At 28.7% G+C, this 17,407-nt stretch overlaps 1 protein-coding gene across 1 annotated transcript in view; it reads left to right on the forward strand.

Moving 5' to 3' along the window:
- The first annotated feature begins 1,164 nt into the window (after positions 1 to 1,164).
- Positions 1,165 to 17,407, forward strand: part of LOC123292282 (probable serine/threonine-protein kinase DDB_G0280133) — a 207,957-nt gene continuing 191,714 nt past the window's right edge. The window contains exon 1 of the mRNA XM_044872874.1: positions 1,165 to 1,187. Within this exon, the coding sequence (XP_044728809.1) occupies positions 1,170 to 1,187 (18 nt within the window). The 5' untranslated portion in view covers positions 1,165 to 1,169. The remainder of the gene's footprint in view (positions 1,188 to 17,407) is intronic.

Genomic DNA, 17,407 nt, shown 5'->3' on the forward strand with positions numbered 1-17,407 from the left:
GTTTAACTAAGAACTTAAATCTAAACGAATGGCAATGGATTTTGGAAAAACGGGCTAACGATGGAGGCGTCAAATAATTTACATCCGCATATATGGACAGTATTATTTCATCTGTTCGTGTTATTGGAAATGAAAATTGGCTTAGCCCATTTTGTCACATCGAATGGCTTAATTTAAAAGAAATATGGAAACCCATTTAACATTTTAGAATTAACTTGAGTAGTAAATAACTGCTGGAGCTAATATTATCATAAATTACGACTAGCATGGTGGTAGCAGAGCGTGGTAGTATTGATGTAGCATCAGTATTGTGGTGGTAGCAGAGAGTGGTTATATTCCTCATATTTAAAGAGGAAATATAGGAATAGCTTCTTAATTTACTTCAAATTTGTTAATATTTTCTTCAAATATGTTTTCTTTTCCTAGTGTTGCCAAAATTCACCAATATTGAATTGACTAAAAATAAGACATATATATTGTAACTTCAAATTTATTTATGTACAATGATATCCATTTTTCACTTATCACAATGTTTTGGCAAATGACATATTCAACATTTGATCCAAAGATTGCGCTTTTTTAGCCAAATGATTGTTTGTCAAGATTTATATAAGCTTGCAACATACATAATGTACTCTCAACTGAACATTATATGTAGAATGTATAATGTAGGTATAGCTGAATAAATGTGAAATGCAGGTGGAGCGAATAAAGTCGATCATACACGTACATTCCCGAATCGATTCATGTGGTATTACTTAGAATTGTTAACCATAATTTATCATATAAATCTACGATAAAAGATAAATGCATATTATATTTATATGTTAAAGAAAGAGCACAATACTTTAAGGTATTTTTGTATAGAATGTACAATGTTAATAATGGGCCCAGCCGTTCTTGTGTTAGGAATGTTAGCTTGAATTTTGTCCAAGTACAGAGCATGGTAAATACGATCGGAGAGAGCTACAATATTATGTTGAAACTGTGCTCAAAATAATACACTATTTTCACAACGCGTGTTGTTTGAATGACAAAATTTAAAAAAAAAGTCTGTGCGTGCAAAATTTTTGTGCAAAACTTATTTGACTAGTGATTTTTGGAAAAATTCAAAATATGTTGCGAAAAAGATATGCAACGATGTTTTTCCCGCCTAGTGTTCACTAAAAATGTGGTTTGAAAATCAGGTAAATTTTTACAGGTTTCATTCATATCGACTGTCAATAAGTTACTTTTCCCCTTCTCCCATATTTCAGTTGTGTTTTTATGAACATTCTTCATAACTCTCACTTTGACAGCTACTTTGATAGGCAACGGCTCTAATAACATTGCCGCTTTCAATTGTTTTGATTTCAAATGTCAATTAACTGTCATTTTTAATAAAGTCTTGGATAAAATTATGAACGACTATTTTTATAGTTTGTCAAATGATATAAAATAAAGAATACTCCTAGTAAGAGACGATTTATATAATACAAATAGTATAACAATAATGTTTAGTACAATTAAAATATGACAAATTAAGAGATTTGAGGTTAAATTGAAAACGGCTACACGTGACAACTGTCAAACGAACTAGTTACCTGTGGTATATGTTTTGTTTTGAATCGCAAGCGAGAGATCGGAGACGGCAATGCATTCAAATGGCTTTAAGTACAATCGTCCAAACCAAACAATTTATAATCAATTCAATGTACATTATATGTGCGCATGTACAATAAACGATTGTTCGATTGTATAATATTACTCTTTGAATCTCTAAGACAGGTATGGGAGGAGGGGAAGGCGCCAGTCGTCCAAAGTAAAGAATATGTGTATAGTAAAGCATTTATATGAGGCACGGATTGTCTATTGTTTTATTGTTTTATACAAAAGTTATAACAGTATTAACATATTTCTTTTAATATTGTTTCAAAGCGATCCTTAAATTTTCGTTAATATATGATACAATAATTAATATTGCATACTAATGTCGACCTGTGTATTGTATTGAAGCATTTTATTGAACAAATCAAATTCGCGGCGCCTAGCCTATGGGTATTACGCAATAAGAGAATCAATTAGAGTTTGATTAAGATTACTGCTATTTTTTTTAAAGCTAAAACTTAAACAATGACTACACAACTAATTCTTTTTATTCCTAATATTAATTGCAAAAAACTCGTGATAATTGCTACATTAATATTATTGTACGATACATCATCGATTAATCTCATATTACATATGTGTTAAATTTGTAAGGGTGTGAACATTTTTGTAACAGGATCTACTATATTCCAATTGGTAGGCTTAGAAGAACGTTTATTAAACAAATTCCAAAGTTTGGAAATGTTTAAGCATTTACAATTCTAAATATTTGAAATCAAAGTTTTCGGTTTTCTTTCTCCCACTTACTGAAGTCATGCAATTTTTTGCATTTTTCTAAGGCCAAGTTCCAAACTGGTTCTTAGATTCCTTGCAGAATAATAAACAAAAGAGTGCAGTCGCAGGACCCCCCGTTAAGAACAAAGTTCCTAACTTGTACAATAACAAATGTAATCGTTAAATATATACTTATACACAATTTATTAACTTACTTTTCTAAATCTGTATTATACATATGATCTATTATTTGATTGCTCACCTAAATAAATATATGAATTAATTAATTATAATAATTTATTAAATAATTAAAGTTTATAATTTGTTATTCGTTTGACAGCTTACAGAATAGTAATAAATTTGGTTAGTGCCAAGTAGATGAACATAAAGTGGTTTCCATCGATATGACACACATACACACAGCATACCTCGCACTGTTACGTGACGATTTCTACTAGTTATGGCAAGCTGCGTTGAGAAACCTCGTTCTAAAAATTATTGTATTTTTTAGATTAAATGCATGCGTAGGTTAGGTTAGGTTATGGTAGGTTATATTGGCTGTCCACGAAGGACAAACTTGTGGGCTAAAGAGCCCATTGTGTATGCGTAAGATTACTACGATTATAATATTGGCAGTGTGAATGAGAAAATTGCCCAAATTATTTTAAGTATCATTCTACAATGAAAATAATACTAGAATACTATAAAGGCTCCACTCCATTCATGTCTTACGTCGCATCAAGCACATGCGAAGTCTAAGCTTAAAAAAAGCCTTATTTGAAAAAAAATAACTGAAGGTTTCAGAAGCCATCTTGGTTGCTATGTATACCTCGACGATTTGCAAACAGGGATTTTGGTTTGGTCTCCTATGCCAGCTAAAGAGTACGTTTGACGCAGCCTAGGGTGACAATATGGTAGGACTTTGTGTTTATAATTACGTTGAATAATATTAATAATACGTGCACACAATATTGTATAGTGTTTATTATCTACTTCTATACGATGCTCGATGCTCCAGTCTATAGATAGCTCTGCCAACTAGTGACTCGAGGCAAAACAAAAAACTATGTGAGTCTCAAACCTGAACGTATTATATATGTTTATTTACTATAAGTATAAATTTATTATTTTATAACAGAACACTTTTCTTTTATATTTTCCATATATATAATATACACAATATAGCTTATGGATAGAATTTAATTTTCAATTGCAGAGTACTTTCTCTATATGATAATTAATTTTTACCTATGAGAAAGAAAATTGTTTATCTGACTTTTAAAAAAGATGAATTCTCATTTTAACTTGCATGTATGTATGAATTTTATATAGCAACGCTCACAAGACTAAGAGTTTTGAGCGTGTGAGATAAGATTTCCGCCATGTAAGACATTAAGAATGGCGTCTCGTAGATTCGTAATGATATTCAACCTCATGATGACCTACCGACGTCTCGCAACCTTAAAAGGGCTCTCCTGATTTTTTTCCGGCCTCTATCTATTATTTAACTCTGTGCGCTTTGTATGTATTATTGCATTTTTTTTATAGCAAAGCTCAGAAGACTGAGAGTTTCGGCATGTAAGACATTAAGAATGGCTTCTCGTCGGTTCGTAATGATTTTGAAACTAATGATGGCCCGTCATGCTCTTGGAACCTTAGAAAGGCTCTCCTAATTTCCTTTCACTGGTCTCTATCTGTTATGTCACCCTATGCGCTCTGTATGTATGTATGCATTTATTTATAGCTACGATCAGAAGACCGAGAGTTTCGCCATGTAAGACATTAAGAATGACGTCTCGGAGATTCGTAATGATATTGCCTATTGTGGTCTTGGAACCTTAGAAAGGCTCTCTTGATTACCTTTACGTTATAGTTATTGATTACCTTTACTTAGCCTCTATCTGGTATGTCCCAAAGTCCTAAACTACATATCAACTTGAAGAATTTTTCACGCTAATGAGAGAAGAATTCATTTTTACCTCCTGATATTTTCCCTCCTCTGTTAACAGTACATTCATCTCTAACATTGGTCATGAAACTAATTTGTCATAAGTATAGACTTGCATTCGTTTTTAATTTGCATAATTATTTTAAACAAACAATTAGAAAAAATTTATACAATGCACACGAACTCTATATAAAATAATTACCGCGAAAAAGGTAACATAATAATAAAGTATTAATTATTTAAATTAATTAATTAATCAAAAAAAATAATATTTTATTTATATTTGACATTTGATAATAAGCTATTTATTTAATAATATGAAAACAAAACACACACACACACAAAAAATCAAAAATTGTGTCCTGAAAAACAATCATTAAATAAACAAGGAACGCATTATAATGTACCATAGAGTAGGTACACAAAAACACATACATACTTCATAATCTAATGAAAAATAGTAATATTAAAAATGTAACATTAATATTATTGAGTTTTCAATTCTATTTGGTGGTGTATTTTATATGTGATATCATTTATTATTATATTGTGAATGATAAAGATAAAATATATATGAAAATATATTTATTTATCTTTGTCTTTTCATTTAATTTTATCATTCATTCTCTATATATACTTTTATATGTATTTGTTGTTATTTAGTGGAATGGAAACAAAGTTTTATTTATATTTGTGTATAACATAAGCTCAATACCTAATAACACGTTGTTACGTTGCTATGGTAACGATAGCGTTGTGGGCGTATATAGTATGAATATACCACACTCACGCACTCGTTAGTATTTGTTGTATAAAATAAAGAAGGGCTGTGTAAAAATATAATGTCCTACTTGATTTTGATATTTTTAAAGTAGAGCTTCCGTCCAGGTCGTAGAATGATGTAGGGCCAACAGATGTTTAATCAACTATGCACAGAAAGTTAAGGTAGACTATTATCGCCACTGTCGCGTCGTAACTGTGACATATTCAAAATAGACGAAAATAGTTCTTGCATCATCATGTGTGTTGTTTATACCTGATTTTCATCACAGTTCATACCTGATTTTAAATATGCATTTTTTTAAAAGTTATAATGTGTAAGACAAGGAGTTTAAGTTAGGTTTTAGTGGCTGTCCTGGAGTGGGACACATTTAGACCATAGGGTCTGTTGTGATATCAAAAAAGAGTTGGCCACCACTCCCTGAACTATTTGGAGCTGTTTAGGAACAGTAAGAGCTCTTTGACGTCAATGGATTCTAGATCGGAGAGGTCTTCAAAGAATGGCTGACTCAAGTGAGTCCCTTTCGTCGTAGCAAGAGCTGGATAGTGACAGAGAAGATGAGACATCTCATTTTCCTCCTCACTGTGATAGCTCTTGCAATAGTCGTAATACACTGTCAGATCCAGGTGATTGGTTTATAATTTCATTGGCATAAGTTTCGTAACATTCCAATAGGGGATAATCCTGATTTCGAATTGGCCATATTATCCATAAAAATGTAAAACTAGATTTGATACTATGACAAAATCTGAACGTGAAATTAAAATTGGTTAAAAAACGAAGAAGTTATATGCATTCAAAAGTCTCCTTTAAGCAAAACAAAGTTTTATATGTAATCTCTATTGCGATATCCACGTATTACGTCACTAGTAGGTATCTTCCTCTTTGTTTAATTAGTAATTTTGAATGTTCATATCTTGCATACTAGTACAGATTTTTAAAAACCCACCTTTTTCTATTCGTGAGGCGAGAATTCTTCATCTGAAGTAATAAAAAAAATTCAGTGAGATTTCCTATTATTGACGTAGCGTTCATCGATTCACTCACTTTCTGTATATTTTTTTTTAGTTGTGCGTGTAAAGAAGTCTAACTTCAGTAATGAATTTATTTTTGTGTACCATTTGATGTAGGGCTAAAATACTATTTACAGAGAAACTTGGAACAACTTTTGTCCACTATGTCAGGCCCACATGGTTTCATTATAAATCCTAAGAGTTTGGTTGCTATAGGTTTCAATCAAATTTTAAATAAATAGTGAATTGAATTCGAGATTGTGTCAACCCTGCTTTTTACTACCGGACGCATACACAACTACTCACCCTATGTTATAAACGTGAAAGCTAACGTTATATATATATACGTTTTCATAATATTACAACGAATGAACAAACGCTCCCTTAATTTCCCCCATTTAATACGCAGTGGCGGCACCAATGTAATCAAACTACAAAAAAAAAAATGTTTTTTTAATGTTCGTTTTTTATTCCAAACATAAATCATTTAGTAAAATCGAAAAATGATAATGACATTATTTATATATTTTCGATTTTTTCACAATCACATTTTGTAATTAAAAAATCTGGTATGAATAACCAATTAATATCTACAATAAATACTTAATTTGTATATGTAAGAGTTGAATGGTTCAAATCAAACTTTTTCCAAATACCAAATAGTGATTATCTTTTAGTGATTGGTACATCTTTGGATAGAAAAATACCGCTAATAAGAAATGACCTAATTAATTAAAATAAATAATTAATTCATTGGTGGGTACAGTGTGTTCAAAAATAAATTTTCTGAATAGAATTTCTGTTTTTATATTTCTACTAGCTGTACCCCGCCACGTTTTCCTGTGGGACATTAGGGGTGCATGAAAATAGATGAGAAATATCTAGTAAATTTTATGAAATTTGATCAACCCTCGATAAAAGAGTTCACAACTTTTAAATGATTGAACTGATTTTCATGTAACTTACAGTTTTTTAATGTATATGTCATGCGGTTTTATTTGATACCAGACTTGGGTATATTTGAAAGTATTCGATCATTCATACCAACTTCCAAATTCACCGCCATCCCTCCCATTTGAGCCAATCTAGGTTTTAAATGGCTCCCGTATGTTAAAGTCGCTATGTAAAGTACTGGACTTGTTTTTTACCTTTCAGTTTAAAGTTAACGTAATTGGGTTTTTTTTAATTTAAAACTTTTTTTTTTAATGCTATAAATAAGAGTGTAAATAATAATAAAAATATAATAATAAAAAAATGTTTTGGTAATTTTTCAAAGGTTTTAGTCGCTTTCACGGAACTGCCAACTATAGACTCGCTTTGTTCGCAACGGGAGCCCCAATAGCAGCCTTCGGTTTTTTTAGCTTGTAAAGAGGAAAAGGGGTACCTAGTTTTAGAGGTATTTTTCCCATTCTCAAGTAATTGTTGATGGAGAGATTGATGGAGAGTTAAATTTTTCGAAGTATTCTGTTAATGAGACTTTATTTCGAGTCGATTTTATAGAACAGAAAATCTTTATTTTGGGTGGTTTTTCCCATTTTTGGTGGTGAGGGTTGTAATAAAAAAATTGAAGCTTTCCGAGTTTTTAAATTCGTGAGTAACGTTTCATTACTCTGTACTACATGGTGTACCCGTTACTCATCGGCACTACGGTTTGTTACAACTCTAATTTTTTTCGTTTGTCGCTAAATTAAGCATTTTTCTATTGCTGTGAAAGAAAATACTAAAGTATTTTCTAGAAATTACTACCATGATTTACGTAAATTTTTTTGAATTATTTATAAGGCTAAAATACAGGATTAAAAGCTAGATACAAGATTAAAACCTAAGGAAGCTTAAAACTAAAATTAAGGATGAACTATATTAAAAGTAATTAATTAAAACAATATCTCAATTAATTATCAATTATTTTATTTCTTAACAGCTGATTGAATAGCTGATAAATTAATTATCAATTAAAATTATAATTATAAAATACTCAAAACACATACTAACTTATTTTATAAATAGATTATAAATATTTTATGACAAAAAAATAATTTTATTTTATTTTTTTTTTATAAATATAGACAGACACACTGACATTAGCAAAGTAAGTAACACTGACCTTACACAATAATAATAAAATTAATGTATTAAATAATAATTAATTGTTTATTTATTTACTTAAAAACAAAATGTAATAACTTTTTATTCATAATATATATAAATTTATTATTGACTTCCATATTATTAATGTTAGGAAGGATGTATTTTACTACTAGGCGCCACATAATGTGGATCCGAGAAATGCACTAAGTTTGTTCTTAATCCGTCAGCACTCGTGTCAACCGTTAAAAATGTCAAACATTAGGCGCTTTAAATATTCTTTATATTTGTAAATCATAGCCTCTACATAATTTTATATAAATTTATTTTTGAATGCATTTTTATTTTTGAAAAATGCCCAAAATGGTAACTCTGCAATTACTGCTAGGCAAGTAAATAAAAAAAATTTGATTTTTTATATTTTGTAGATATTTATTCATACTTTGGCCTGATGGGGGTTCATTTTGGTCGCTAACACCCTCAATTGTCAGCGGCAATACATAAATTTTCAAAAACAAACAGGTATAGATCTGTTTCTATTCTTAAAACAAATTCGAAAAAACTATCATAAAAAGTACTGCATTTTTATACTATTATTATCCCTCGCCCTCGCCTTTTCCGACAAAAAATTTGTTAATTTGAAAACTTCAATTGCTTATACCTAGAGAATGGGTAAAGATACAGGATCGAGTCTTGGCACAAAATACGTATTTTTTAACTTGACATTAAGAACCCATCTGCCATGATCACAAAGTGTGTAAGTACCTCAAAAAAGCCAATCTCGTTTTTTTCCGATTGAGGGTCTGAGCTAGTAATAATACCTAATAAAAATAATAAATACAGTATGTATTATATTGAAATATCAGTTATACGTGTGTGATGACAAAAGATTGCGTAATCAACACTCTCTATACAAGGTATTTTAACAATTAACTCAGTCAATTGTTTGTGATACTTGTTAATCTTTATTTTATTTTAAATTACATCCATATATACAATTAACTTTATGATGTGGGTGGGGTCGGTTACTACGTTCTTGTCGAAGCGACGACAATGTGATAAATTAACCGCCCCATTAACTATAGTTATAATTGATAAGACTGCCGCTGCCTGGATTCGAATCCAAAACTTCCCAGTCAGTAGCCAAACGAGTAAAGTCAATTGCGCTTCAGCTCGCATTGATCCTATCTGAGCTGGTATGCGAATGAATAAAAGCCACGACTTTTTAGTGCACTTAAAATCCAAGATGCTACATAAGATTTTTCGGGATGTTATTGCTAAGGTCACAACTTCACCAATTGTTGCTTACATAACATTATCTTGATTTTTTTTAGGATGACGATATACAATCATTGATGTAAAATGATGTACTAGAATTGACAACTCGTTTATCCTACATACAATATTTTTTTTAAATATAAAATAAACGCTATTATTATTATTGTCAGTTTTTTTTCATACATAATTCGTTCATTCACCGTCAAATATCATCATACATACACAAATAAATACTTTTTTTATTATTATTTATAATGTTACGTACATTATTGTCTGTCCGTCTATCTATCTATCTATCCATCACAAATATAATCTGTTAGTGAGGTCTTATTTAATACTCATTTAGTTAATTCAAAACACATAATTTAATAATAAATATATTAAAACATAACATTTATAGAGCTAAGCTAACTAGCTAATCAAACTAAATTAACTTGCAACACGTGCCAATAAAAAATTGTTTTTATTTATTTTTTATATTCATTAAAACTATTAATTATTATAATAAAAATGTTTAAATGATATGAGAATCATTTTTTGATTTATTGTAGGAAGTTACTTTTTTTTTTCACCTTTGAAATTGACAGGGTCGTAACGAGGGTACATAGCGCCAGTGGCAAGTATTTAGGTTGCACCTTATATGTATATATCGGGATCGGGATTGAATTTTGATGAAGTTTCGTAAACTGATAGTATTTAACATAAGAAATTTAATTAGATTGGTGAAATACGTGCAGAAACGCGTTAATCTAGCTCTAAGAGGTTTCAAGAATGTGGAGTCTCGGAATGCAGCACAATAATGTTTGTTAGCGAAAAATTGACATCACAGCTGAAAAGAATCACCCAAAATTAGTGAGTTTCAAAAAAAAAATTCCAATAAGATCGGATCAAATTTACCTGTGTTATCAAAAAAATCGAATTTTTTAACTTTATGACGTCATCAGAATCCAAAAAATTTAATTTTGCTCTATCTCAACCAAATTTATCCAATTATGTAATTATGATAAACCAAGTATGTAATCCTACTAAATTTGGGTCATACTTTTCAAATTTGATCAAAATTAAAATAGCTCTAATAGACTTCAAGAATGTGGAATCCTAGTCTCGGAATTATACACACAAGTAATATCTAGCGAAAAACAGACATCACAGCTGCAAAGAGTGTTTGAGAGTTTCAAAAAAAATTCCAATAAAATCGGATCAAATTTGCCTGCGTCATAAAAAAAATCGAATTTTTAAATATCTATTTAAATTTATTTTGTACAATATTGCTTATGATAAATATTTTTATTTTCCTAATATTAAATCAGAAATTCCCTTATCTTGCCTATAACCTCCACTTTTCTGCAGCTGTGGTTTAGATGAAAATCTAATTGCATTGAAGCTTCAAAGTGTTACTCATTTCCCGATTTTTCGTCTTCAAAAATTTCGACTACATATACATACATTTATATGTTGTTTAGGTTTATTCATAAATGCCTTTAGAGATTAGTCTGTTTTTAAAATAATAAGAAAGATGTCGTATGAAGTAAGAAATCAAAACTTAAAATCGATAATTTTATTATGAAAGAGAATTCAATAAAAAAAATTATATTTACTATATCTGTCAAACTTGTTTAACAATATATTGTAAGCGCCACACTATTATAAAACATGTACCTTCTTTTTAACTTCTTCTTTTGTACTTGATATTAAAGAAGTTTTTTACGGGGTGTCACTACCAAGTAGCCTTAATCACATTTTCTAGTCTATTACTTGCAAAGCGGTTCATAGTGAAGAAAAATGTATGCGTCAGTCCAAAACTAACAGCGTCAAAAGTGAAACTTTTTATGTAATTCAAAAACTGTCAATGAGTGTACAAAAAAATACATTGCAGCAAAGAAAAATTGACTGGAAATTATAATAAAAATGATTTATAATAAAAATCAAGAAAAATCTACAGACTATCCCGAATTAATTACTACGGAAGTTTCACTCGTACGTACTATTATTTACATATACATAAAACTATATACATATACGTACAAGTGAAACTTCCGTAGTAATTAATTCGGGATAGTCTGTAGATTTTTCTTGATTTTTATTATAAATCATTTTTATTATAATTTCCAGTCAATTTTTCTTTGCTGCAATGTATTTTTTTGTACACTCATTGACAGTTTTTGAATTACATAAAAAGTTTCACTTTTGACGCTGTTAGTTTTGGACTGACGCATACATTTTTTGTATCTTCATTGACAATAACTGAGAATAAAAACAATATTAAAAAATTTTTAATATGAAATAATTTAATAGACATATACATATATATATATATATATATATATATTACATATACATAAACATTCTACATTAAGAAAAGAACTATATAAGTAATTAATATGACTTATGTTAATGAATCACAGATTCAAATATCTTTATCTGCACTGTCATTTTTATTTGGCAAAATAGAAATAATTGGCTTATAACATTTAATAAATAAAGATCGACATATAAGATTTAAATGTAAGTAGGTTTGAACTATCCTTGTTTAATAAAAACGCTAGTGTAGGCTAGCTAGCTAGCTAGTGTACTAAATAAAGATCGACATATAAGATTTAAATGTAATTGGCTTATAACATTTAATAAATAAAGATCGACATATAAGATTTAAATGTAAGTAGGTTTGAACTATCCTTGTTTAATAAAAACGCTAGTGTCCCATAAAAAGTTTCACTTTAATAACATTTAATAAATAAAGATCGACATATAAGATTTAAATGTAAGTAGGTTTGAACTATCCTTGTTTAATAAAATATGTACAGTTATCAAGTCCCACGGCCTCTCTCACTCTGCTGGAGTAAATGGTAATAAGAAAGAGACAAGGAGTTTAACAATGTTGTTAAAGCATATGTTTAACTACGAGTTAACTCTCATGACAAAACGTCCCATAAAAAGTTTCACTTTAAAAACTGTTTTGATTAAATGTGCATGACATCACATTTGTGAAAAAACAATTTTCTATTTTAATATAATAACGTGCTTCACTGATTTTTAAGAATTAGGTAGGAAATTTTTGTCCGAAAAAACAAGCCGTGAGGTGGCTCTGATGCGAACCTTGGGGTCTGGACGAATAACTTCTAAGTATAATTAAGAGTTATAAACAAAAAAAAAAAATCAAAAATTTCACCAAATTTATAGGTCACTAAATATTTACACAGAATTTTAACGAATCAAAAAATAACTTAAACAAAAGTTGCAGAGTTTGACGAGAGTCATCATGTTCTGACATCAGATTGGACCTTGTTTCGGCTTTCTTTAATAGCCAATTTAGATTCTAAACGATAAGAGATATAATAACACATTAAATTAGAAAGTTGATCCTTTAAAAAGTAAATGGTTCATGGAATAGTGGCCGGTAACTCGCCAACCCTCTTGTCGGTTTGACAACGGGCTTTATAGTCTTAGTGTGTCCCAACCCAATACTGCCACTCTAACCTAACCTTACCTGAAGTTTCAGTATGTCACGTAGCCTGAATAAAGAAAATAAACAGTTACACCTGTTATTTCTGTTCTCTTCTGAAAATTATTTTAGCTGGTGGCGTTGTTTTAGAAAACGTAAAAAAGAAAAAAATTTTTGTTTTCAATTTAATGAAAAAATTATTTATTAAAGTGATTTCGGTCGATAAATTACGAAAATTTGAGGATTTGAAGAAAAAACTTCCAATTTTCTTTGCTTAGTCCACTTGTATTTTATTTTAATATTTTAATAATTTAAAACATGACATGTTTCGTCAAACGTAGACACTTTAAACTGTGTTTCAAATTACAGTCTGAAAATGTCTATATTTGACGAAACATGCCATATTTTAAATTATTAAAATATTAAAATAAAATACCAGTGGGTTAAGCAAAGAAAGTTTTTTCTACAAAACCTAAAATTATGGAGTTCCAAAAAGTAAAGCTCTCTACAATTAATTACGAAAATTTGGTTTATTTTAACTTAGCCTATGGCCTGACAATTCAAGAACATAACTAACTCGGAACGGATTTTTCAGTAACAAATTATAAAAAAAGAGAAATAAGAGAAATGCAGTGACCCCTAAATTAATATACTCTTAAGGATATATACACTATATACTCCAGTGACCCCTATCTGGATCGACTTGAATTTTCCAAATTTATTTTAATCACATTATGGTACCTTAAATGCGGGCGACACTCTGTTTTTATAAAATAATTTATTTGTTATTACTATTATTTATAACATAAAAATATTGTTGAATGAAAATATAATACAGAAACAAGAATATTGTAAACAAAGCCTTTACAATTTATACACATATTTACAAAATATTATTTACAGATTTTTTTATTTGTCCACAAAAAAAGGAAACATTAACAGGTGTATTATTGTTATTTAATTTTGTAGGGTTGTTAATACAGTTACAATATGTTATTGACCTGATAACAAATTTATGGTGATCAAGTGTATTTATTTCATTGACTATCCGAATTTATTGTCAAAAAAAAAGTTTTACAATTTGTGGTATGGAGTGATTTTTGAATTATAAATTTGAGGGTCACCTGTGAAATTTATATATATATATAAGCACAACAATTATTGTATTAATGTCAAAAAGGTAATAAAAATATTTGAAGGCTAAACTGAAAAACAATTGTAAATGATTATGGGAATTTTTATTGGGCTTTTTTAATGATTACCCGTTATGTTTAGTCCGAAGTTTGTAATGCTTAAAAGTATTGATGCTGCGAACAAAATTTTGGGTGTTTATCGTTGTCGGTTGTCTGATTGTCCTGTTTTATAACGTGCTTAGAACGTAGTTTGAGTTCGTAAATGAGCAACATAGGCTAATTGGGTCTTGGGTCCATATAATCTATCTTGTAAACCGTTAGAAATAAAACAAAAATTTAAATTTAAAAATTGTTCTTTATAAAAAAAAAAAAACTTTAGTTTGAAACATTTTTTCGTAAACATCACTGTTTACCGGTGAAGGCGAAAATTAGTTAGGGAGTAAATCGATAAAAACCTGACGTCATCACTATGGAATGTAACGAAAATTGTGCCAAATTCTTTTGAATAACTTTAAAATTATATACCAAGTGATTGAATTAGTTTCTTTTATTTATTTTCTTTTTCAAAATTGAATTAGTTTCTTTTATTTGTCTAGCAACTTTACTTAATTTGAGAAATATGTAGGGAGCGCAAATAAATGCTCAATACTTATAAGAATAGATATTTTATATAATTTAATTGCGTTTCCACCATTAATTGATTGCCTTTAAATAAGAATTTGTATTTACTAAATAATAGTATAATATTTCATTTCGAAAAGTTGCCATGTGGTCATTGAAGATTTATAGCCATTGGAATAAACTTAAAATTAAACAGACAATTTAAAATTAAATTTTAAGAATAACACTTTATATGTATTATTAATAATTTTCAATAATACTATTTTCGAATTCCAAAATTTCACTTTTCAGCATAGAACGCAACCTGTCTGATATAATTATTACACTTTGGCAAAGTTTTAGCAATCTTTTTGTACAAGCCGTTGTAGGTAAACATATTATAGTAAAATGCGTTGATGTATGTGATCAATGTCATATTATTAGAACTTTGAAGTGTGTGAGAATATATATGTTTGAAAAAAGATAAAACATAAATAAAATTTGGTTCATTGACCAATTAAATTATTATGACTATTGTATTGTTTCGTTTTTATAATAAATAAAAAATTATTATAGTTACAGTATGTTACAGGAAAAAGTGGCTTTTTCAAATAGATAAATTCTAAAAATAAGTTTTGTTTTTAAAGTCTATTCATTTATTGTTATTGCTAGATGGTTCTTCCAATGTTCCCCCATAATTAGTAGAGTTTATTAGCGTTTAAGTAATCAGCTGAACAATTTAATTATTATTGTATTCATGCTAGATTAAAAAATTATCAATTATTAAAAGAATTATTTGTATTTGAAACGAAATTCGTAATTAAGTTAAAATTTATTAGATAGTAGAAATCCGGTCAGATGTGGTAACTTTCTCTTATTTATTTGGCGACCATCTTCTGTTTTATTAAAAATTTTATAGTTAAAAGTTCATGATTAACGTTTATTTAAAAGAAGGCGTGCATCTTAGTGAGCAAATTGATGAATTAATTTCGAAAAAAAATTGTGTTTCCTGTCTGATTACCTCTGTGTTGTTTACTAGTGCTATTTGACCTTTTTGTAGTTTTTCTAAACGTTAATCTGTCAATAATTTGAAAACGGTGAACTTAACGAAAAATTTACAAGTGGCTTTTTGCGTGAATTGGCCCAAAAGTAACTTTATTTGGTTCAAATTTTGCATGTGAATGGTGTATAAAAATTGACCTAATAGGATTTTTGGAAACCACCACTTGATAAACGCGGTCCAAACTCAAACAAGTACATTTACATCCTGATTTACTATGAGTTTGGCTTATTTTTAATAAAGGATTTTCTGAATTTTAATAATTGCGACTAAGAATCGAAGAAAGTGAGATAATTAGGTAATTAAATGCGATGATAAAGACAGAAAACTGTCCAATTAAATTAGTTTAGCCTACTGACTATCAGTGGTCTGTGAAGGGATAAATTTTTAATTTTCCCAATAACAATATCTTGGAAATGTAAAGAGCTTTTTCGTTCGTCTTTATATGCTTATTCAATAAATGCAGCCTTCTGCAGTTAATTATACACTATTTTGACAAATATTTCAGCCAATTATCCTTCCTAGCCAAGAAACACGATCTGGTTGATAAGAAAAGTTAATCAAAAACCATCAGAAGGTCATTTTCTTTTATGAAATCTTATCTTGAATTTTTTTTTTTAAATTAAAACATTGATATTGTTTGTTGTAATTTTCTTTACAGAAAACTTTAGTTTTTTACATTAATCGTCACAAAATTACTACCGCATTTTATAATTCGTTTCAACATATATATGGTAAAATCTCCGCAAAAATTTACTGATAAAATTTACAAAATTAAGGTATTCAAACTTGTTATTATAGCGGCCTTAACGTAATCAAATTGTTGTAATGAAAAAATGAACTGTCTATACTCAAAAACTTTTACGAATTTTTATTGTTACGTTTTTTTTACTACATACAAACACTATATATAGTCTGATAGATGATAAAACTTTGTAATTAACTTGAAGAGTCTGTATTCTAATCTGACGGTATCGCACACTGTGCTCTTTTTAGTTACAATCAATTGTTACCGTACAGTCTAGCAAATTCTAGAACTGTCACGTATGTTCTATTGCATATATTTTACTTGTATATGTTTTCTATTTCTGTTTAAGTAATATAAAACGATATTGTTTGTTTCTTTTTAGAATTGTCTAGAGATTATTTATATTGTCGGGTTAATTGTTATCACCACAATATATTAAATATATATAAATTGCATTAATATTCATTCTTTCAAAGCAAAAGTAGAGATATTTATTTTCTTGGCACATTTTCATAGAAGCTTTTCCTGAATCATTCAGTAAATAAATTAATTATAACATTATAACATGTTTATATAATCGATTTAATTGTATTATTAATACATATATGTATAAAAAATACATATAAATATGTTAATGAAATTTTTATTTTAAAAATAACTAATAATGTGTATAATTTTAGCGCATAATCAAGGTTAATTATCTTTTTTTTTTTTTTTTTTTAAATACTAAAATATAAATACACAAACACACATATAATCAGTCATATAGTTTTTATTAAATGTTTGTTTACATATATTTTAATAATGTTTATTAGTATTTAATTAACAATTTCATTCATAAAATTGAAACTTTTATTAGTTAGTTGAAATGAAAAATCAAAAACGTCAATTATTATATTATTTATACATTTACTTAATTGGTGTGTTCTATTAAATACAAATGTCTACTACCAACTTG

The sequence above is a fragment of the Chrysoperla carnea genome, chromosome 2 (genome assembly GCF_905475395.1).
Source record: "Chrysoperla carnea chromosome 2, inChrCarn1.1, whole genome shotgun sequence".
In the NCBI taxonomy this organism is placed as follows: Eukaryota; Metazoa; Arthropoda; class Insecta; order Neuroptera; family Chrysopidae; genus Chrysoperla; species Chrysoperla carnea.